The 23,951-nt window shown below is 39.4% G+C and overlaps 1 protein-coding gene across 1 annotated transcript; it reads left to right on the top strand.

The window, feature by feature from the left end:
* Positions 1–1,402: 1,402 nt before the first annotated feature.
* Positions 1,403–23,234, top strand: C2H10orf53 (chromosome 2 C10orf53 homolog). Its single transcript, XM_044662700.1, has 3 exons — positions 1,403–1,499; positions 20,420–20,539; positions 23,170–23,234. Exons 1-3 carry the CDS (start codon positions 1,403–1,405, stop codon positions 23,232–23,234), a joined length of 282 nt encoding a protein of 93 aa, XP_044518635.1.
* Positions 23,235–23,951: the final 717 nt, after the last annotated feature.

The raw sequence follows: 23,951 nt of genomic DNA, 5'->3' as shown, positions 1-23,951 counted from the left end.
TATGAAGCCTTCTCTGAGCTCCCCAGTCCACAGTGATTTTTCCTCCCCTCCACCCAATTCCTTTGTCTTCCTTCTACATCATATTAGTAGTTACTTTAGTGATGTCTGTATTTCCTGTCCTTCCTTCCAGGATTTAAGTTCCATGAGGCAAAGGTTTGAATTCTTTTTTTCTCTTTTGAAGCAGCCAGGGACTGGGGCTATAAAGACAAAAATGAAACATTTCCTGCTCTTACGGAATTTACATTCCATCAAAGGAGCCAGAAGAGGATGTAAAACTCTACCTTGTCTCTAAGGACACTCCATCTTCCAAATAAACAAAAAACAAAATCTTCCGTGAAAGGGACTAATGGATGGGGGAGGTAGAAGAGGGAAGAATCAGGAACTTTATCAGGTAGAGGGTGTCTCTTGAACAGTTTTAAAGGAAATGAGATTTGAAGAGTCAGAGGTCAGGAGAAAGTGTGTGCCAGGCCTGGAGAACCATTTTAAAGGTGCCCAGATGGCATTCAAATAATGGCAAAAAAAGCTACTTAAACTAGCGCCTAGAGCCCCGAAGGGAGGAGACTTTCCACAGTTGGAAAGACATGCTTAGATCAAGTTGTAAAGGGCCTCAAAGGCCAAAGTAAGGAACTTGGGTTTCATGCTGGAGATAATGGAGTCACTGTAGTTTCTTGAGCAGAGGAGTACCAAGTCAGAGCTGCGTTTAAAGAAAATTACTGGCATGTGTGTGGAGGATGGAGAGGGTAAAGAGGCTCAATCAGCGGGAGCCCAGTTGGGAGGCTGCTGCCATAGCCAGAGTGGGAGGAGATAAGGGGTGGGACCCTGAATACAGACACACAAAGTGGGGAATCAGAAAATGGTTATTTTAGTGCTTTGAAAGTTCCTTTCCTCTCCTCAGTTAAAGCAAATTAAATTTTCGGGGTGCCTTTTATGAACGGAGTCCACTAAGAACAATGTTTTGTTTGTTTGTTTTCAGCTAAGCCAGACCCTGGGCTCTCTGCCTTGGCGGCTGAATTATGGTCTTCATCTTGTTGGCCAGCGCCTAGGCTTCATCTACGCAATTACCTGCCCCTACTCCTCTCAATAGCCCCACCACTACTTCCTACCCCCATTTTCTGTCGCCACCAACTTCATAAACCCGCCTCCTATGACTTCATTAACCAGGCCTAGGGCAAAAATGTTAAAAAGAGGGTATAGGAAGCCCCGCTCCTGCCCCATCACAGAATAAACTCCACGTGAATGCCTTTTCTTTCTCCTCCCCTTTCCTCAAACCCTAATTTGTCCTGAGACTCCGCCCCGCCCGCCTCGTGACCGGAAGAGGCTCCGCCCAACCTCCTGAAGGGCGGCCATTTTGATCCCTGCCCCCACCTGCCCTCTGCCTTCGCCTGTGCCTGCACTTTCCAAGATGCCGATGAAAGCGCTAGTCTACGTGCTCTATGGACCGTACCGCATGTGCAAGCTGACTGCGCAGCACCGCACCTTCCGCCTGGAGGGTCTGCTGAGTGAGCGCGGGCCGGGGGCGCTGGGGCCGACGCAGGGGGCGGGGCAAGGAGGGGCGGGGCGGACCGACCACGTGCCTGAGGGAGGGAGCAAGCATGGCGGAGCGGAGACCCGAGGTAGGGAGAGCAGAAGCCACATCCTGAGGTCGCGGACACCCTCAGAATAGGTGGTTCCAGGAAAAGACATTGAGACTCTTGTTTGCCTCAGTATCTCCATCTGTAAAATGGAGTCATTGAGAGCACCTTCCAGGGTGGTTGTGAGATAATAATTGTAAAGTCCTTGGCACAGAGCCTGGTGCACAGTAGGCACAGAATAAATGCTTATTCCCTCCCTCTTTCTTTTCATTCCTTCCTTCCTTTCTTCCTTCCTTCTTTCCTTTTTCCTCACTTCCTCCCTTCCTTTCCTCTTCCGTTCCTTCTTTACCCTTTCTTCCTTTCCTCTTTCCTTCTCTTCTTCTTTTCTTCTTTTTTTCCTTCCTCCCTTCCTCAAAGAACAGAATAAAAAAACTAGGTAGAAGTTGCAAAGAAGCCACTTCGTTAAGTGGTGTAAGGGAAAACTTCTCAACATTTATACTGTCCCAAAGTGGAAAGATCTATCTTGAGAGGTGGTAGGTTCCCACTCAATGGTAGTCTTCAAGCGTAGGCTAGATGGCTAGTCTGTTATGTCATAGGATAGTAATGAAGTGGACTAACTGACCACAGAGATCCCTTCCAATTCTATGATGCTGTGATTAATTCAGCACCTATCTGTGCCTTCTTGTGTCTCTATGACTCTCATCTCTGTTTTCCCAAAAATCCTTCATGGAAGACTCCCTCAAACTGATGGAATCTCTTTGGATTTTTTTTTCTTATCAAAACTATTTCTTCCCTTCAGTTAGTAATAATGTACTATGAGCAAGCTATGTGCCCCAAGCTATAAGTGCTGGGAATACAAAAAAAAAGGTAAAAGACAATCCTGCTTCCAAAGAGTTCTCGGTCTGATGGATATGAAATGATTTTCTTAAAGCACATATCTGATCATGTCATTCATCTAGTCAACAAACTTCAGTGACTCCCTATTACCCCTAAGATCAAATTTAAGGTCTTCCAATTCTCTTTGAAAAACCTTTTAACCATTTTCCTGTGTCACTCTGATCTAACCAAATTGGCTTATTTTCCTTTTCCTATCTCTGTACTTTTGCAGTAGTGGTTCCTCCATCCCTGAAATGCACTACAACCTCATGGGAGTCTGTTTCTGGGAATCCCTTCATGTCCTCTCTCAAGTACTTAATTAATTGAATATTAATGTAGCACCCCTTTCTGACTTCACTCTCCTGATTAAAGCCGACACTGACAAGTTGGATCTCCAGGGGGTGCCTGCTGCCTTGAAATCTATGAGTTATTTTATCTAAAAATTATAACTCACAAGCTCCCACCAATGTGCTTCCCATTAATAGTCAGCCAGTAGACTTCATTATCTCTTTTTAAAAGATACCCAAATGATATAGCAAGAATAATACTTAAAAAACTTCCCATCTCCCAATCCTGTTTTCTCTCAGAAATACACACAAAGTCCATGGAGAGAGAGTGGGCACAGACTTAAAGTACAGAGGCAGTAAGGTACATATGTAGGGAACCAACATGGTCAAGATAATCCATAATTCTGGAATAGACAGACCTCAATGTCCTTTCTTTCTCCAGAAAGCCCTTCCAAAGTTCACAGTGATCATGTGATGATATATGTGGTGGACAAATTATTTTCATTGAACTGGTTTCTCACAGAGCATGGAATTTGAGCTGGAGAGGGGGCTTAACTAGGCTTGCTTATTGCAGGGCATAGTGTCTTCGCTAGATGGTCAGTCCATTGTTGGGGTGGGCTGAGACTAGACCAGTTTTTTGTCAATGTGTGAGTTTCTATTTATACATAATTGCTACAGTTGCCAAGTATTATATACAATAAAAGTAAATCACCACCACCAATGGAATTCTTGTGGCCATTGCTTTTATACATACATAATAAACATCTTAAGAGGCTGGTTTAATGGTAAGAAGTTTACCATAGAAAACATTCAGTGGTACAGTCCACTTCATTCATCTTTATAGCTTTGTTTTGTTGTAAACAAAGTTGTAAACAAATTAGTGTCTGAGGTAAAAAGATTTAAAAACACACAAAAAACAGTTCTTTTATTACTGATTTCTAGCACTACTTACTAGCCAAAGATCCAGTAATTATGTGACTCAGTCTACAGTTTGATATCTTCCACAGGAAGCTAATAGACACTAAACTCTTTACAAGGTATAGCCTTTGTGGTAGACAGGTCAATCTGCTGGGCTCCTTCAGCTCATTCCATGGTGAACAACATCTTTAGTCCCCACTATCCCCAGCCTCTCACTTGCTTGAGTGTTATTGTTCTCTTGAAACTGGAGTGTTAAAGTGATTTTTATTTTTAAGGTATGGTCTGCAAACCTTAGCTTAGGATTGGCAAAAGCCTCATCTCTTTGGCTCCAAAGCCTCTGCTCTGAGATTTATCACCATGGGCAGGAGGTAGAAGAATTTTACCTTCTCCTGTTCAACAATACTTCTGACTCAGATAAGAGTTGCCTAAGTGAGGAGAATCCCATTTTCACTTATAGTGACCATCCTGGTATACTTCTCAAATTTCCATTGGGTCTTATGCAAATAAAGTATAACGGTCAAAGGTGTAGAGGCAAATAATAAGTTTGATGTTTCTGCTGGCTTTTTTATATAATGTTGAGCTATTCAAGCCTCAGAATTTTCCAAGGTGTGGAGAAATTCTTTTAATCCTGGAAGGACTTTCTCTTACCATTTCTACTTCCCTGACTTTTGCCCTTTCCAATCTTCACTTTTATAGTCTAAAAACTTCTTACAATAGCATCAGGAGTAAATTAATTTTCAAAATTTTGTATATAGGAGGCAGCCAGCTCACTCAGTGGATTGAGAGGCTCAGGATTAGAGACAGGAGGTCCTAGGTTCAAATCTGGCCTCAGACACTTCCTAGCTATGTGACCCTAAGCAAGTCACTTAACCCCCATTGCCTAGCCCTTACTGCTCTTCTGCCTTAGAACCAACACACAGTATTGATTCTAAGATGGAAGGTAAAGGTTTTTAAAAAAAGAATTTTGTATATATACAATTTGAGTCTGAAAACAAGACATTTCCAGAAAAAATCTTAGCCTTACTCTTCTGCCTATTTTCTCCCATTTCAAGTTGACCTTAAAATTATGCCCAACCCTTCCAGAACTGAACTTTACTTTAAACAAATTGAGGATTTTTTCATTATTACATATAAATTATTTTATGTATATATATAAAATATAATAATATAATAAAATATAATAAAAATAAATTAATAAAATAATAAAAGTTCAATAGAAATAACCCCATCATGACTCTACATTATTTAGTTCAATAAACATTTATTAAATGCCTAATTCATTATACTAAATTTCTGCTTCAGCTGCCTTCATGGCCATTGTAACAAATTGTTCTCCTCTTCCCAGTCTACCAGGAGCAGTTTTCACATGCTTGAGGTAGACAGCCCCCAATTCATCAATGGATGTAGCCTATGAGTTACTAGTTGAGTGCCAGGTGAAAACCAAAGGTGGATAAGCAGCCTAAAAAGGCTTAGCAAGTCCTCACACCAGAGGTGCTACTCTTTCTTGAACACCCATATACCTCAGTTGAATAAAAATACCTAAGCATGCTTAGAGTTTGATCAGACATGGAAGACATCAAAGATGCCAAGGTCATTCACTGCATCCCAGGCTTCTATCTTGCCATTGGGCTTCAGTGACTCTGGAAGAGAGTGAAACTGATGACTTTGTGCAACTCTGCTTCACTTAAATCCAATTCCTGCACAAATCAAGATATCACCCTGTGTTGTTATTGGTCCTCTTCAAAAACAAAGGACAAAAGATTAACAACAACAACATCTATATGTAACACATTGTGCTAGGAACTGGGATATTAAGATGAAACAAAAGGCAGCCCCTTCCAAGAAGTTTATAATCTTGTAATGAGACTCAATCAATACACAAATACTTATTAAATACTATATGCCAGAAAATTAAAAATAGCTTATAATTCAATTTAGCAAAAATTAAGCATTTACTGCATGAAATGCTAGATGTTGGGCAAAGACAAAAACAAAATAATTTCTATCCCCAAGAATCTTAAATTCTTTTGAGAGATAAATACATAGTGAATTTGCAGATCAGAATGATATAAGAAATTTTAGAAGAGAGGGACTTAAAGCTCCCCAGAAAGGATTCTTGGGGGTGATATCAGTTGAGCTGAGAAGAGGAAGATTTTACCAGGAAGAAATAGAGGTAGACTATTCAAGGAACAGGTATCAGTATATGTAAAGGCTGATAGATCAGAAAAAGGTAGATAACCAATCTGGCATAGCTAGAATATAGAGTGAATAAAGGATAGTAATATGTGGGGAAAAGTAGATTTGATCCAAATTTTGGAAGACTTTTCATGCCTACTAAGGAGTTTATGTTGTATTCTTTAAGTAATGAGAAAAAAATGAAGAATTTTGACAGAAAAGTGACTGATAAGACTGCATTAGAAATAGTTCTCTATGAGTATGAAGGATAGATTGGAGGAGGCAGGAGACTCATTTAGGCAAGAGGCCCTGAGCTTAGGTGGTATTAGTGAAAGTGTGTAGGAGGATTAGATGTAACAGATGAAGGAAAAGAAAGATAAATAGGTCTCATGGTTTTTTAACTTACATACATCATAGAATAGCAATGCCATTAATAAAAAGTGAAGAAATTATAAAAAGTCTTAAGGGGAAATATGATAAATTCAGGATACTAAAGTAGTAATGTCTAGAAAGTCGTTTAGATTCAGAACTAGAGAAATCTGGAAAAGATAATTGCCTGAACAAAGGGAGACCGTCTAGTTCCTCTACACCTATTCCACCAAAACCTGATATTTATCCCAGACTAAATAATGATTAAGAAATTCAGTCAAGAAACTAAAGTGACTTCTTCCATCCCAAAACTGTACAAGTCAGTCAGTAGCCCATAGATGATTTGATAGGGGACCTCAAAAAAAGCCAGTGCCCAAACAGGAAAATAAAAGAGTAACCTCCACCAGACATAGGCCAGAAACAAATACAGCCTGCAGGGCTTTGTGTCCAGAGGTAGCAAAAGTGGAGGTCTTCCACTAGAAAGTCCCAGGATGATTTTAAACCAACAGTAGAGACCTCAGAAGCCCAAGGAAGCATACCAGTGCTAGTATGGCTATGATTGAGCTACATCAGGACAGTGAGTTTCCTACCACTCTGCCTTGAGATGTCATAGAGGGCCTTGAGAGAACTCTTGAAATCCCAAAAGGAAAAATTCCAGGAATGTTATGGCCAAAATCTAGAACTTCTACATAAAAGAAAAAATACCTCGAGCATCCAGAAAGAAGCAATTTAAATACCACAATCAGGATTATATAAAGCCTAGCAGTTTCTACTACAAAGGAAAGGAGATCTTGAAATTCTCTTGTCCAAAAATCAGAAGGAATAGGTTTATCCTATAACCAAGAATAGCTTACCAAGGAAAGCTAAGTATAATACTGGGGTTGGGGAGGTGTTTGGAATTAGCCTTTTTTTTTTTTAAACCCTTACCTTCCGTCTTGGAGTCAATACTGTGTATTGGCTCCAAGGCAGAAGAGTGGTAAGGGTAGGCAGTGGGGGTCAAGTGACTTGCCCAGGGTCACACAGCTGAGAAGTGTCTGAGGCCAGATTTGAACCTAGGACCTCCCGTCTCTAGGCCTGGCTCTCAATCCACTGAGCTACCCAGCTGCCCCCTGGAATTAACCTTTAATGGAGCAGAGTAATTTCAAACATTTCTGATAAAAAAAAATGATCTGAGTAGGAACTTTGAAATCCAGACACATGAGTCAAGAGAGACTTGAAAAGATACATTTCTCTAAGCAATCAGAAGGGGATGTATAATGATGTTGTGCTAACATTCTAGTGAAGGAAAAGAAATAAGCATTCTTTTATAAATTTAATTTCTTCAAAGGGTATTATTGGAGTTAAGAAAAGTAGGACTTGTGGGTGAATTGGTTCTATTCTGATGATCTGAAGAAAGGAAATAGAAGGGAGGATAAAAAGAATGAATTACTATAGAAGAGAAGGAGGAGGTAAAATTTGCTATTCTCATAATTGGGAAGCATGAAAAGAATATACAAACATGGAAGGGGAAGTGGGAAAGTGAACATCAATTGAACTTCACTTCTATCTGAAATGGACAAAAGAAGGTTAAACACATATACACACCATTTGGTATAGAAATATATCAAACTCATCAGGAAAACAAAAAATAAAGGGAGCAGAGATAGGAATGGGGATGGGGACTGGGAAGATTAAGAGAAAAAATAATTCCAGGGAGGAAAGTAGTTAATGAAATTTCTGCTCTTGAAGGGGTATTAAAAAGGAAAAAGAAATTGAATGAATTAAAAGATCTAAAATCTAAGAGGGTGCCCATCACTGCTGAACCAATTGTGGTATATACATGTAATGGAATATTTTTGCACCATAAGCAGTAACAAAAGATAATTTCAGAGAATCTTAGATAGTATTAACTAATGTAGAGTAAAATGAGCAGAGTCAGAAGAATGTATACAAAGACCACATTGTAATTTTTTAAAAAGCAAAAACTTTGGAAGACTTAAGAACTCTGATCAGTGTAATGACCGACCATATATATTTCTCACACTACAAACCCATGTTGCATAATCTTAAATGAGCCCCGCTGTGACTCAATAGTCCATTTACTTCCCCTCTTAGCTATTCACTATCTCATTTCCCATTGCATGCATTTCAATCCTCTTTTTCTCTATACTGTCTTTCTTGATGGTCTCATTCACTCCCTCCATGGCTTCTCCCTCTGAACCACCTCTCTTCTGATGATTTTCAAGTCTCTTCTAAGCATTCAACCTACATTTCCAGCTGGATAGAATACATGCATACCTGTTCAATTCCTTAAATATCAATGCAACTCAGTTGATCAATACCTTAAAACTCAATTCAGTATATGACCCTGGGCAAGTCACTTAACTCCCATTACCTAGCCCTTATTACTCTTCTGCCTTGGAACTAATGCACAGAACTGACTAAAACTGAAGGTAAAGATTTTTTTAAAAGCTCAATTCAGTCCAAAATTGTCTAGATTATCTCTCTGTCTAAAATTTATCCTCTATCCCACTTCATTCTTTTGATCTGTGATACCAACATTCACCCTGTATTCCATGTTCACAATTTTAGGATCATTTTTTATTCTTATCTCTGGCTTCTCATACGCAATCAAACAGGTAGCATGTTTTACTGCTTCTGATTTTGCAACCTTTATCACACCCTTTCTCTTTTCTCTATTCTCATTTCCATCATCTTGTTACAAGTCCTTACTGCCAAATCAGCACCTGCCTGGAATGTTGCCAATCAGTCTCTTAACAGGTCATCCTGCCACCACTCCTTTCTTTCTCCAGTCCATCTTTCATACAAATGCTAGATTAACAGAGTTGGTAGAGATGACCTAGGACTGAGAAGGCAGAGAATAGCAGAATATCCCAAAGGAAAGGAATTCGAGGTTAGATTAGACAACAATGCTGAAGTAACTAACCATTGGTTAAGGTTGAACAATGGAGAACAAAGTAAAATGGTAGATTCATGATGATGGACTCATCGAGAAACCAGATATAGCGATGAGTAAGGAGAGCATGTTTATAAGGAATGATCAAGATAGAGTGAAGTAGTAGGACAGGAGATGCGATGAAATATGAGATGAATATTTAACAGAAAATATTTGCTAGTTTCTCTGCCTGTAGCTTTTCCTTGCCTAGATCACTTATCTCCATCAGCTAATCCACTAATAGTTGTCAGTAGGAACTGACCCTTGAAAACAAAATTCACTCTCATTCAACTTATAGACTAAACAAATCACTTGTATTTCCCTTGGTGCACATCAGCAATGTCCATTAATGACAGCAATGGTTATATCTCTCTCCGGTAGGGGAAGAGAAATCTCCCTATGTTGATCTTCTAACAATGACGTGTAAATCACAGCAGAGAGTATGAAATAACTCTTGCAAGGTGTGCCAAAGAATTTTTCTATTTTTGTTCAGTTAGCACAAATCCTACTTAAAGAATTAGGTGTCAGTCCTCAAAGAGGCCTTTCTTCTGTGGGGGGCTTAATAGCTTTACGTTGATTTATCCACAAGTTTAGCCAAGGCTTTTACAAGTATTCCGTTTCAAGGAAGAAATTTATCTGGCCTTTCTTTTCATACCCAACCTAAAGCAACTATTAAGAGCTTGAAAGACTAGTCCTCAGTGGATAGTCATGACATTTAAATGAAGGACATTCTCATTAATGCTCAATAGTTTGTTGCCTCAAGTTCCCATTACTTTGCCATAAAATAGCCTCCCAACTCTGTACTCATTCATTCCTAAGAGGATGTAAAGATTGTAGACCTTTGTTATTGTTCATTTATTTTAGTTGGGCCTGGCTCTTCATGACCTCATTTTGGGGTTTTCTTGGCAAAGATACCACAGGGGTTTGCATTCCCTTCTTCTAGCTAATTTTACAGATGAGGAAACTGAGGCAAATATGGTTAAATGACTTGCCCAGGATCACACAGCTAGTCAGTGTCAGAGATTGGATTTGAACTCAGGAAGATGAGTTTTCCTCACATCCAGTCCAATGCTCTAATCACTTTACCAACTAGCCAACCATGGTAGATCTTATAAAGACAAAAAGATGTACTTTTCTATATTACTAGGTTTTTTTTAGTAGCTGATCAGCTTATCTCTATGCACCAGCAGATAAGATCAGAGATTTTGTACTCTCTTTTCCCCTTGAAAATCCCTTGTGTAAACAATGTAAATATTTAGTTGTATACATGTTATCACCCTAGCAGAATGTAAACTCCTTTGGATAAGAACCAGATTCTCTTTATCTTTGTATTCCTGTTATTTAACATAATGTCCTCCACTTACTAGGTGGTTATTTAATGTTTACTGAACTGAATTAGAGCAGGCAGGGACATTAGAGATTATTTAGTCCAGAGATTCTTAGCACGGGATCTATGGAGAGATTTCAGGGCTATCAGTGAATTTGGATGGGAATATTACATCTTCATTTCAATATAATTGTTATGTATTTTATTTTATGCATTTAGACTATTATTCCGAGATGAGGCCCATGGATTTCATCAGAATGCTGAGGGTGTTCATGACATACGAAAGTTTAATATTCCCCAATCTATTCCAACTCCTTCATTTTACAGGTGGGGGAACTGAGTCCTCCCCCCCCACCCCGGAGAAATTAAATTACCTTTCCTAATATGTAATAAATAGTTGAGGTAGAATTTGAGCTTGAGACTTCTGACCCCATATCTCATGCCCTTTACACTACCCAATAATTGTCTTTTAGCATTCCCCCTACAAAAAAACCAACAACAATAAAAAAAAAAAAACAACAACAACAACTAAATACTTGGGACTTATTGGTTCACTGTCCCTAAAAAGGGTATTTGGAATTGTTCAGAGTTTTTATTGTGCTTTGCGATTCTCTATTATGTGATTTTATAGAAGATAGGGTAAGGAACAGAGAAGATATATACAAGCATTTTTCCATACTATGCTTTAATTTTTAAAAAAAGTCTAAATCCCCCAATCTTGAGTTTGATTATGAGGTCAAAATAAATGAATATGGGCTTGATGATAGCTGATTTGGGGCTGAGGTTAGATAATAAGTATAGATATTAAGACCTTGTTTTCACTCTTTCACAGGTGACCTATGATATAGCAGGTTATTGTTAATGAGGAAAGTGGAAAAAATAATCTACTTAGATGAAGGTTTACTTGTACTGCAGAAAACTCTCTCGATTAAACCTGAAAAGCCAGTAATGATGATGATGTGATCATTATCTGCACACACACACACACACACACACACACACACACACACACACACATACATACATACACCCCACAGGGTAATCAGGGTAGTCTACTCTAATTTTTTCTTCCTTCTTCCTTCAGACCCTAATTATTGCACATCAAATGAGAGTACACTTCCAGGGGAATGATTCTAGTCACTGTAGGCAACCACAAGGGGTCATGTAGACAAAAGTGTAGACCACCCACTCGCTACTTCCCAATGTAATTGTACTTCTTCTAGTCCTATGCTGTTGGCACTGCTGGAGCTGAGGGTGTGTAAGCCCACATGAATCTGTGCCTACAAAATAACAGTAACTATTGTAGTCCTTGCTTGTTTTAGGGAAAGTTTAAAAAAAGAATCTACTTCAACAAACATTAAGAATTATGGTACACAAGATACTGTGTTGGATGCTCAGGATACAAAGACAGATATGTCAAAGAAAGTAGCTTATGGTGCGATGAGGGATGAGGGTAGGCTTGGGGGTAGGGTAGAGTGACATATACAAAAATAGCTGTGATGCCCAGGGAGAGTGAAGAGCCCAAAGGAAAATTCTAGTCGATGTACTGTGACTAGTTTAAAGAGGGAAAGATAATGATAAGGGACAAAAGATCAAGAAAGGCTTCTTGGAGGAGGTGGCACTTGAATTGAATTGTAAAGTATAGGAGAGACCTCCATGGGTAGAGATGGGGGTCAGGGAGAGAGCATAAACTTCTGGCATGAGAGCTGGCAGAGAAGGGCAGGACAAGAATGGAGGGCACAGGGGCAACTAAGTGGCTCAGTGAATAGAGAGTCAGACCTGGAGATGTGAGGTCCTGGGTTCAAATTTTATCTCAGACATTTTCTAGCTGTGTGATCCTGAGCAAATCACTTAACCCCCATTGTCCGGCCCTTACCATTCTTTTGTCTTGGAATCAATACCTAGTATTGATTCTAAGACAGAAGGCAAGAGTTTTTTAAAAAAAAAGACTGTGTTATAGGGTAGCTAGGTAGCACAGTAATTAGAGCACCAGACCTGGAGTCAGGAGGGTAGGAAAAAAGATAGGATCAAGGCACTTAGGCAAGTCACTTAACCCCTCTTGCCTAGCCCTTACCATTCTTCTCCCTTGAAACCCATACTTAATATCACTTCTAAGATAGAAGGTAATAGTTTAAAAAAAAGAATAGAGGACATAAAAAATCCAATTTTGCTGAAATGTAAAATTAATGATAATAATAATAGCTAGTATCTATAACATATCTTTCAAGTTTGTAAAGTACTTCACAATGAAGATTTATTTTAAACCCATACCTTTTGTCTTGGAATCAATATTGTATATTGGTAAGGGCCAAGCAATTGGGGTTAAGTGACTTGCCTAGCATCACACAGCTAGGAAATGGCTGAGGCCAGATTTGAACTCAGGATCTCCTAATTCTAGCTTGGCTCTTGAAGAACCGAGACATCTACCTGCCCTTGGAGATTTTTTTTTTAACTTTTAAAAGAGATTTGAAGCTATGTGACCTTGGGCAAGTCACTTGACCCCTATTGCCTACCCTTACCACTCTTCTGCCTTGGAGCCAATACATGGTATTGACTCCAAGACAGAAGGTAAAGGTTTAAAAAAAGAGAGAGAGAGAGATTTGAGAATCATCAGCATAGTCATTAAATCCAGGAGATTTGATGAGATCACCAAATGAAGTAGAATAGAGAGAAAATAGGGCCCAGTACAGAAACCTGAAGGACGCCTTCCATGTTCATGAGGGCATGATTGAATGAGCATCCATTAAAAGAGACTGAGAAGGAGGGTTCAATTAGATAGGAGCTGAGCCAGGAGAGTGACTGGTGTTCCAAAACTCTAAATAGAGGGCATAGGGAAGAACTCAGTCAGAGAAGTCCTAATGTAATACAGCCAGTTGAGAAGTAAAGAGAAATATCGCAAAACTAGGAAGCTTCCGAGGCAGAAATCACTGTGTGCTGATTCCAAGTCTAATTCTCTATTCAATATGCTATCAACCCTTTGTAAAGAAACATGAAAAGAAAGGCATTCTATTTCAAGCAAGGCTGGGGCTCTTATTGAAAAGTCTAAATCAGTGGTTCCCAAACTTTTTTGGCCTACCACCCCCTTTCCAGAAAAAATATTACTTAGCGCCCCTGGAAATTAATTTTTTTTTAATTTTAATAGCAATTAATAGGAAAGATAAATGCACCTGTGGCCATCACCGCCTCCCTGGATCACTGCAGCACCCACCAGGGGGCAGTAGTGCCCACTTTGGGAATCACTCCCTCAGTGGGGCTCAGCATCTACAACCTGTCAGTCCACAGAAGTCAATCAGAAGTGTGACCTTTAGGGGCTTCAGGGTTTCGGCAACTAGCAAGTGTTAACTTGTTTAACTTGAGGATTCAAGGAAAATGAATTCACTTTATCTGGAAGTCACTAAAGGAATGGAGCTACATTCTATAAAAGAGGAACGTTCTGTTTGAAACTTTTCCTTGAGTGAAACTGAATATCACTTGTTCTCAGTTGCTGGAGGAAAGAAACTCCAGAAAGAAAAATGGTCTCTTTTATGGAAATGATCCAGAAACTGCAGAGCAGTATCAGCTGTGTCATCTTATAAGACCTACTTTTCTTATAAGACAGTCACCATAGACTGAACACAACTTTGGCCGAGCATGTCTCTCCTGGAGTTGGAGAGTTGATGCAACAACTTTCTCTTGTCCTCAATGCAAGCAAGTTTCTCTGATCAGAAAATTCCCAGCACTCAATGTGATCCTGGAAAAGATGACTGAAATTGGCAAGAAGCTCAGCTCCCCTCCATTTACAGGGTACCAAAGGACAGAGCCAGTGTCCCACTCACAAGGAAGCAATTGAGTTCTTTTGTGAGAAAGATCAGACATAAGTGTGTGTCCTGTTGCCAAATGCCAGAACCTGAGGCCCACAAAATCTTCTGTAGAAAAGGCTGCTCACTATTCCAGGGAGAATCCCTAGAAGTCTCTGGGTCACTTGCGGAAGGATTTTGAGGAAGCCAAGAAACATCTCTCAGGAGGAAAAGAAGGTGAAGAGGCCTTTGGCTGAATGGATTGGGATGATTACAGGAGAATATTACTTGCTGCACCACTTCCTGAGGGAGGAAAAATTTTGATGTCTGGGAAGCTTGAAGAAAGTGCAAAGGACCAGCAAGAACAGACTATCCCAACCTTTCAGGAAATCATGCTAGAGCTAATTTAGCTGCAGGACTCAAGCTACAAACCCAATGTTGAGCTGCTGCAGGTTGCCAGGGAGCTATTGGGAAGGAGTGAGTCATTGTCATTCCAAAAGCCCAAAGCTGTCATACCAGAGCTGAGAGAATATCCCATTGCTGTGATGATAATATTCACAACAAATTCAGAATGGGCTTCAGAGTATATCTGGAATCAGCTAGTTCCTACATGATCATTTCTGAGGATCTGATGAATAGGAGAAGGCTGGAGAAGGCTGGCAGGTAGAGCCCTACTTGTCATTACATCTTTGCTGAGCAGACCTTCAGCTCAAGCAGACACTATTGGGAAGTGGATATGATATAAGTACCTTAGGAGATACTGGGAATCTATACTCCACACTAGAAGTCAAGGATCCTGAGGAACCTGGACTCACATGCCTCTGTTCCTGCCTCACTGTGTGAAAAATTACCGTTACCAAAACTAAACCAAAGCATAAGACCATCTAGTGAAAGGCCTTGTGCTGCAGGGTTGGGGTGCACTTAGAACTTGGTGCTGGTACTGTCCTCTTTTACAATGTGCTCCAGAACTCTCATATTTATAGATTCTAGTCTGTTCCATTTACAGAGCCTGTCAGGGCCATCCTCCTAGCCCCTCACTTCCAAGAACAGTGCTGGTCCCATGACTATCTTTCCAGGCAACTCTAATCTTTGTGCTTTCTGCTATTCATCTCTGAGCATTTCTCTATTCTCACTTCTCAACCCACTACAGGCTGCTTGGTTGTGGTCCTTTTAGCACTGTCCTTCTAGTCATCCAAGTTCACAATCTAGGTGTCTTCCTCACCTCCTTTCTCTTTCACCCCCTATAGTCAATCTATTACTATCTTGTTGATTCTGCCTTCAAAACATTTTTCATATGTACTCCTTCTCTCCTCTGACACTCACACCACCCTAGTTCGGACCCTCATCACATCACACCTAGACATTATAGTAGCCTGCTAGTTGGCCTTCCTGCCTCAAGTCTCCCCAACTCAGCTGATAAATTTATCTTCCCAAATCTCAAGAATGAACATGCCATTCTCTTCCCCCCAGTTCAATACGTCCCAGTGCCTTCCCATTACCTCCAGGATTAAACAGAAAATCTTCTGTTTGGTCTTTAAAGTCCTTCATAACCTGGCTCCTTCCTACCCTTTTGATCCTTATAAACGACTTAATCCCCTCTATATACTCTGTGATTCAGTGACACTGGCCTCCTTGCTTTTCCTCAAACAAGCCACTCCTTCTCCTGACTAGTCATTTTCTCTGGCTCTCTCCCATGCCTAGAATTCTCTCCTTCCTCATCTCTTTCTTCTGGCTTCCCTAGTTTCCTTTGTGTCCTAGCTAAAATATTACCTTGCGCAAGAGGCCTTTCCTAATTCCCCATAATCCTAGTTCCTTCTTTTTGAGATTACCCCTAATTTATATACATATATGTGTGTGTGTATATCTATATCTATATGCATTTAGGATTGCTTAGGGCAATGCCTTACAGAAAGCATTTAATAAAAGTTTATTGATTTGACTTGTGTATTGTTTCCCTTACTATTCGCTTGGCTTTGCATGTATTCCTATAAGTCTTTTCATGCTTCTCTGTATTTATCATGTTTGCTTATTTCTTATAAGACAGTAATATTTCAGTGTTATTTACCACCATGTTTAGACATCCCCCAATCCATGATCATCTGCTTTGTTTTGATGGGCATCTGTCTTTTCACACACACACACACACACACACACACACACACACACACACACACACACAAACACACTGCTATAAACATTTTAGTCTATATGGAGCCTTTGTTTTTGAAATTTTCTTCCTTGCAGTATATACCTAGCAGTGGAATTTCAGAGTCAAAAGGTATAGAGGCCATGCTTCTTTTTAAAAATACATCCAATTTTCAGAATTCATTCTTGTTCTCCTTGAGGCCACCCAATGGAAAATACCTGATGAAACCTCCACATCACACAGCCTTGGGATGCTCCAGGAGAGCTCTCTGGCTAATTGGAATCCTTGCTGTGTCACTTTCTGAAGTTTCCCTCTTTGAAATGAAATTAAAATTCTGCAATTAAATATTTCACAGTTGGAGTTGGCTGTGCTGAACTGATCGAAAGATGAAGTGGACACATGCCAACATTTAGACAGGGCAATTGTCACGGTAATTAAATACAATTAATTGGCATATTTGTCTACTTTTCTGAAAGCAAGATCAAATGTAATTTGGAGATTTTTTAAATGGACAAAAACAGCTGCCTCTTTTTGACTTTTCTTTCCAGTTTAATCATGTAGAGTACCTTCTTAAGTCTTAGTGAATCATCATTATTTAGCTGAGCAGAAAGTACTAATTTATGAGTCACAGAACCTAACATAACATACTCCTAGTGAATACTAAGTGAAATATCATTTGAGGACTATCATCCCATTGTACAGATGAAAAATCTTACAGAGAGAAAAATAATTGTCCAAAATAACCTCTAAAATCATTCTGGTACTCTCATGAAGTGTGGCACAATATAGAATGTTGGATTTGGAGTCAGAGGACCTGAGTTCAAATCTTGTCTTTGCTACTTACTACTATGTGACCTTGGACAAGTAACTTAATCTTTCTGGGTCTCGGCTTCCTCAGTCTGTTAAATGATAGAGTTAGAACAGATGGCCTCTCAGATTCCTTCCATCTCTAAACTGTGATCATTAGGTTTTCTTAGTTGGTGATTGAACCAGGACTAACTGAATGTAATTTTCATAACTCACATTCAAATTTAGTCAATTCAAGTAGTGAGTCCCTTGCCCCTGGAAGTATGCATGGCCACTTGTCAAAGATTTGTAGAGATTTCTTCATGGTTCTGGTATGAGTTAAAGTGATCCCCATGGTGTGTCCACTCTGGGATCCCATGACTTCCACTCAACTTCTTTGGCCCTAAGAACATGCTGTCCCATTTGGACAGATACATAGCATCACATAATAAGTATTAAATATTCAAACAGTATCATGGCAGGGTGAGCACAATCCCCACCATGGTGTAACAGGTCCTCATCACCTCTCACTAGGACTATTGCAGTAGCTGCTGGTGCGTCCTCGAGTCTCTTTACTGTCTGTTCCATCCTCCACTCAGCTGCCAAAGGCATCTTCCTAAAGTACATAATCAGCCATGTTCCCTCCTTACTCACTAAGTTCCAGTGGCCCCTGTCACCTCCATAAACAAATATAAAATCTTCTGTTTCTCATAACCTGCCCTCACACACACACCCCTTTCCAGACTTCTTACACCTAATCCCCACCCACATACTCTGCAATCCAGGTTTCTATCTCTTGACTCCTGTCATTCTCTTTGACTGCCCCCCATACTTGGAATGCTCTTTCTCCCTTTTCATCTCTGCCTCCTGGCTTCCCAAGGTTCTTTAGACCCACCTTCTACAGGAAGTCTTTCTCAATCCCTCTTAATTCTAATGCCTTTTCGCTGCTAATTATTTCCAGTTCATCCTATGTATAACGTATTTGTAGATGATTGTTTTCATGTTGTTTCCTCCATTAGACTGTGAGTTCCTTGAGAGCAGGGACTGCCTTTTGCCTTTCTTTTTATCCCAGGTGCTTAGAACAGTGCCTGGCACATAGAAGGCACTTAATAAATCTATTGACTAACTGAGTAGCTAACTTTGACTCTGTAACCAATATTGCCTGGAAGACCACAGCCAAGTCACAGCCTCTGGGTTGTTTTCTAGGCAACTGGTGGTACACTGGGCACCTGAAAGGTACAGAACACTGTTTTAGGAGCTAGGGTGGATATTAAGTTTAAATAAGATACAGTGCCCTGCCTTCAAGGAACATAACCAAGTGTCTAGACAAAATGGAATTTGTATGCAAATGCTAATTTTGCTTAGAAAAAAAGTAGCAGAGTCAGGATAAGCATTTCTAAAGTTGCAAAATCATCCTTAAGTAGCCTTTCAATCACTTGTCACCATCACCATTGACTTAAGAGTCTGTTTGTTCAATATCTGGCACTTCCAAATTTAAGATTTAATCATTTTTTATTTGAAAAAAGGAAGAAAATACACCATTAATTTGAAAACTGTATTAGGAGTAAGTATATTATGTACATATATATAATAAAATTACACACACATTGAGAAGAAAATAAAAATAAATGTCACTTTCCCTCTCTAATGCTCTTTTCTTTTCCATAAAATAATAGGGTTAAACTAGATCATCTCTAAGTTCCTTCTGGCTATAACACACTGAGTTTTCCTTTTTATAATACTCTTTTTATTTTTACCCCAATTAACATTGTAAAGCAATTTTAACATCTTTTTTTTTAATTTTGAGTTTCAAATTCTCTCTCACTCCTACCTTCTCTCTTTGCCACCACAAAAGGAACTACTATAGATATTTTTTTATACAGATAGGTCCTTTTCCCTTTGAGTTTTTCTTAAGTAATCTCTCCCCTTACCTTAAAAAATAATAAAACTTGGAAACAGTTTTACTGAAGAGTCTTATCTCAGACAAGAGAGACAAGAATAAATTAAAGAAACTAATGTCACTTAGCCAGCAATTAAAAAAGGAAAGAGAGATAGCAAGTCAGCACTCATTCTCTTATTTTTCTTATTTTAAATCCTTAACTTCTGTGTATTCACTTATAGGTGGAAGAATGGTAAGGGTAGGCAATGGGGGTCAAGTGACTTGCCCAGGGTCACACAGCTGGGAAGTGTCTGAGGCCGGATTTGAACCTAGGACCTCCCATCTCTGGGCCTGACTCTCAATCCACTAAGCCACCCAGCTGCCCCCTACACATAATTTTTTTTTAACTTTTTTTCCATCTTTTAAACCCTACTGTGTATTGGCTCCAAGGCAAAAGAGCAGTAAGGGCTAGGCAATAGGGGTTAAGTGACGTGACTTGCCCAGGGTCACACAGCTGGGAAGTGTCTGAGGCCGGATTTGAACCTAGGACCTCCCATCTCTAGGTCTGGCTCTCAATCCACTGAGCTACCCAGCTGCCCCCTCATTCTCTTATTTTTACCAAAATATTTCCATTCCCTTCTCTTCTCTTACAAATGCCAACATTTCTGTAGCCTGCTTCAAAATAGCCTTTTGTTTTAGTGTCCTCTGTTGGAGAAATATCAAAAGAATGAGATTCTAGTTAACATTATCACCTACTGTTGTGTAGCTCCAAGTCACTGTTCTTTCATTAATGGGGCTTGAAGATTTCAAATACAAATGAAAGCTGCTGATGGTGGCAATGGGAGTATCATCTTCCCCAGCATACCCATTCCTTTTTCAAAGTGAAAATATCAAGAAAGGAGGGATAATTACAAAAAAACACATAGTACTGATAAGTCCAAAGAACTTAATTTTTATATCTTGGCAATTTTTAGGAGGGTAAAATATAAATTGAATTGGACATTAACCTTAAATAATTTTTGTTGTTTTGTTTAGGAATTGCTTTTACTTATTTATTTTTTGACATGTATATGGGTATGGGGGCATGGAAGTGCTTTCAACACAAATATATTACCTTATTTTCATAGAATGGCCAGAGCTGGCAGGGGCCATCAGATCACTGAAGCCAACTGCCTTATTTTGGAGATGAAACAACTTTAAAGCCCAGAGAGATGGTGATTCACCTAAGGTCATATGAATAATGGCAAGGAAGAACTAAAAGCCAGGGTCTTTCAACTCTTACTTCCATCCTTGGCTCTTTCTACTGACTAATTTGTCATTCACAATAACTTGAAATGATTGCATTTCACCTAATGCATTTTTCCTCTTTTTCAGCTGTATTAAGGAAAGATGGACACGAAATCATTTTACAGGAGACAGAAGACTGGAATTGTGTAGAGCTTGTAGTCAATGGTGAAACCGTTTTCCAGTGCAAAATCGACGAGTTGGACTTTGGTAAGTTCTCAAAGGAGGCATTGAGACAGCTTGCTCTCCATTTTGAAGGAGATTGTCTCTATTTACTAACATGGAAATCATGTCAATGTTTCTTACTTGGGCTTAAGTGAAGGGTTGCTCAGTATTTTTAAAACAATGCTAAATCAAGTTTTTTTTTCATATTGCCAACACATGGTGGTTATAATGCATTACAGGCTTTCAGAATAGCATAGTAGGAGCTGGATGTTATTTTAGAGTCCCAGAACTCTGAGAAGGGAAGTCATTTGCCCAAGCTCACAATGAATCAATAGTGGCAGAGCTGGGACTAGAATGCTATGGTCTCTTGACTTCCAAACTGAATCTCTTTCTACCACAGTGGTTCCCAAACTTTTTTGGCCTAGTGCCCTCTTTCCAGAAAAAAATATTACTTAGCCCCCTGGAAATTAATTTTTTTTAATTTTAATAGCAATTAATAGGAAAGATAAATGCACCTGTGGCCATCACCACTCTCCTGGATCACTGCAGCACCCACCAGGGGGAGGTAGCACCCACTTTGGGAATCTCTATTATCTACCATATCCTGTATAGTGTAATGATTTCTTTGAGGATAATAGAAATGTAAGAGCTTTTTTTAATGATTTATTTTACAAAAACAATTCCAGTTTCTGCTTGAAAACTTCAGAGGATTATTATTGTGTTTCCATTTTTCTCCTCTCAGATTTTCTACCCCGTAAGGTCACCATCAGCAGTATAGCTAAGATTTCTATAGCACCTACTGAGTGCCTGGCACTTACTGGATCCTCGCCCCTGCCCTGGAAGATAGGTTTTCTTTAGCTCTACAAGATAGATTGTGTATTCCTACTTTAGAGTTAAGGAAATTGAGGTAGATAGTAGTTAAGTGATTTGTTCCGGGTCACACAGCTAGTAAATGACTAAGGGCAGATTTGAAATCAGGTTTTCCTGACTCCAGACTCAATGCTATCTCTACAATGCCTCCTAGCCATCAACCAATCAATCAATCAACCAATCAATAAGCATTTATAATGTCCAAGGCACTGAGGATACGAAGGCAAAAATGAAACAAGGCCCTGCTTTCAACTATCTTACAGTCCATGGGGGAGAAGACAACTATATATGTACATATCGGTACATGCAAAATATAGGAACTGGGTTATATGCTGGATGACTTCCCTGATGAGGAGAACTCTTAGGTGAGGAAGTAGGCATCCACAACATATACACGATAAATGAAAGGCCATGGCAGAGGGGTATCTGGGATTCTTGGAAAAGGCTTTATGTAGGCTAAGCTTTAAAGGAAATTAGGGATTTTTAAGGGAAATTAGGGGAAGAGAGCAAGGAGTGCAGCTCAGGCAGAAGGACAAACAGCTTTTGCACAGGCATAGTGATAGCAGATAGTTGTCATCCGTGGGGAGGACAAGAAGGCTACTTTGGCTGGAACTTAGATGACATAGAGGGGAGTAATGTAATAAGCTTCATATCTAAAAAATCTAGTAATAAGCCTAGAAAAGCAGGCTGGTGCCAGGCTGTGAAGGGCTTTAAATACCAAACCAAAGTTAACACTTGAGCTTAGAGGGAATAGGGAGCTATCGAAGTTTATTGAACCAGAAAGTAACATGGCCAGATCTAAGCCCTACGAATATCACTTTGATAGTTATGTGAAAGATGGATTGAATAAAGGAGAGACTTGAAGCAGAGACTAATTAAGAGACCCAAAAGACAGAAGGGCCTTCTCCAAACCCTGGTTATTTCATCCTTTGAACTCTCATGCCATCTTCTTTATGTCTCTTGTGTAATAATCATTTTCTAGTTTGCATTTATAGTTTCTCTTGGGCATGTTTAATCTCTCTTACTACTAATCATCAAGAATTGATTAAGCATCTTTTATGTGTTAGGCACTGAGCTGGATCCTGGGGATACAAATACAAAAAGTGAAAATCCCTAATTTCTGGGAGTTTATATATACTCAGTGGATTGTAACTTTTGGAAAATAGAAAGCTGGTCTTTTCTTTTCTTTTTAAACCCTTAATTTATGTCTTAGTAACAACTCTAAGATAGAAGGGCAAGGGCTAGACCTGAGGAAGAGAAGATTCAGGATAGACAGGAAAAGGGGAGAGGGAGAGAAATTTGGGAACTGTCTTCAGGTATTTGAACTCCAAGACTAGTTGAGGCCAGGGTGCTTCTTGTGATACCCCTTAGTACTCACCTTAGCATAGTGTTCAATACCTTGCACATAGTAGGGATTCTATAAACGTTTATTAAACTGTGTCTGGCCTCCAAAGGTATAGGTCCTTTTGAAAAGCATAACAAGGTTTGCTAAGGAAATTAAAGGCAATGCTCTAAAAAATAGTTCATTATAAACTTGATTTAAAGGCTTATTCCAGATCAGGGATTATCTCTGAAGAAATTCTGTCCAAAGACTACTTATGGCTGAATCTACTTATTTTCCACCTGTCATAAGTGGAATTAAAAACTTGAGCAGTCTCACTTTTGGCCCTGCTAAAAATGAGTAAGCATCATATTCACTCCTGATAATTTTTGGAAATCTTTTTTTGAGAGAAGTCATATATTTCATATGATAATACTGGATTTGGGGAAAAGTTAAGCAACCAAAAACTATTTTTTTTCCCTAGGAGGTGATGGCAAATTAGATCCACTGTGTGAAGAAGCCAGAAAAGCAGTGCTAGATGCCTACTAGTGAAATAGCCATATTTGCCCATCCCTCTTGGCTTGGAATGACTCCCAGCCCCTGCAATGGCAGGAAACAGGTAGTTTGACTGTGAAGGTGAAAACAGCTGGCTCGGCCCTTGTTGATTTGCAGAGTATAGCTTATCTCTGGACAGTCCAAGGATGTGCAAAAGAGCACCAGATACTCAGTGTGACAACAAAACATTTTAAACCTGGCTATTGGGAAACACAGTACATACATCTAACACATCCATCTAGCACCCAAAATAATAATAACAATAATAACACCATGCCTCTTGCAGCATCTCTCAACCCTGACCTGTAGGGAGAATGGCAACAATTATGTACTGCCAAGTCTATTGACTATAGCATTGAGCTGAAGGAGAATAATAAAATACTGTCTAATTACAGCAACAGCATCGTTCAATAAAAACATTTAGCTGTAAAAAAAAAACATTTAGCTGTGAAGAATCCATTCTTTAGTAAGGATGGAACTGGGCAAGGATGGAAAATAAAGATTTCTTTAAGTTAGAATTTAGTGTTTTGAAAGTCTGAAACCTAAAACTCAGAATTCTGAGACATCCTTGTTATTACTACGGAGTAATTTAGGGTCTGGTCGTGAAGGGGCTTAAAAAGCAGGCAAGGAACTTTGGAATTTATTTGATAGGAAATAAGTAAGGTTGGAAGGTTTCAAGAAAAAAACTGATTAAAGTAGTTCCTTAGGAAG

This window comes from Gracilinanus agilis, chromosome 2 (assembly GCF_016433145.1).
Source record: "Gracilinanus agilis isolate LMUSP501 chromosome 2, AgileGrace, whole genome shotgun sequence".
NCBI lineage: Eukaryota > Metazoa > Chordata > Mammalia > Didelphimorphia > Didelphidae > Gracilinanus > Gracilinanus agilis.
The sequence above is the reverse complement of the archived record's forward strand: the minus strand, read 5'-3'. Positions and strand labels throughout refer to the sequence as shown.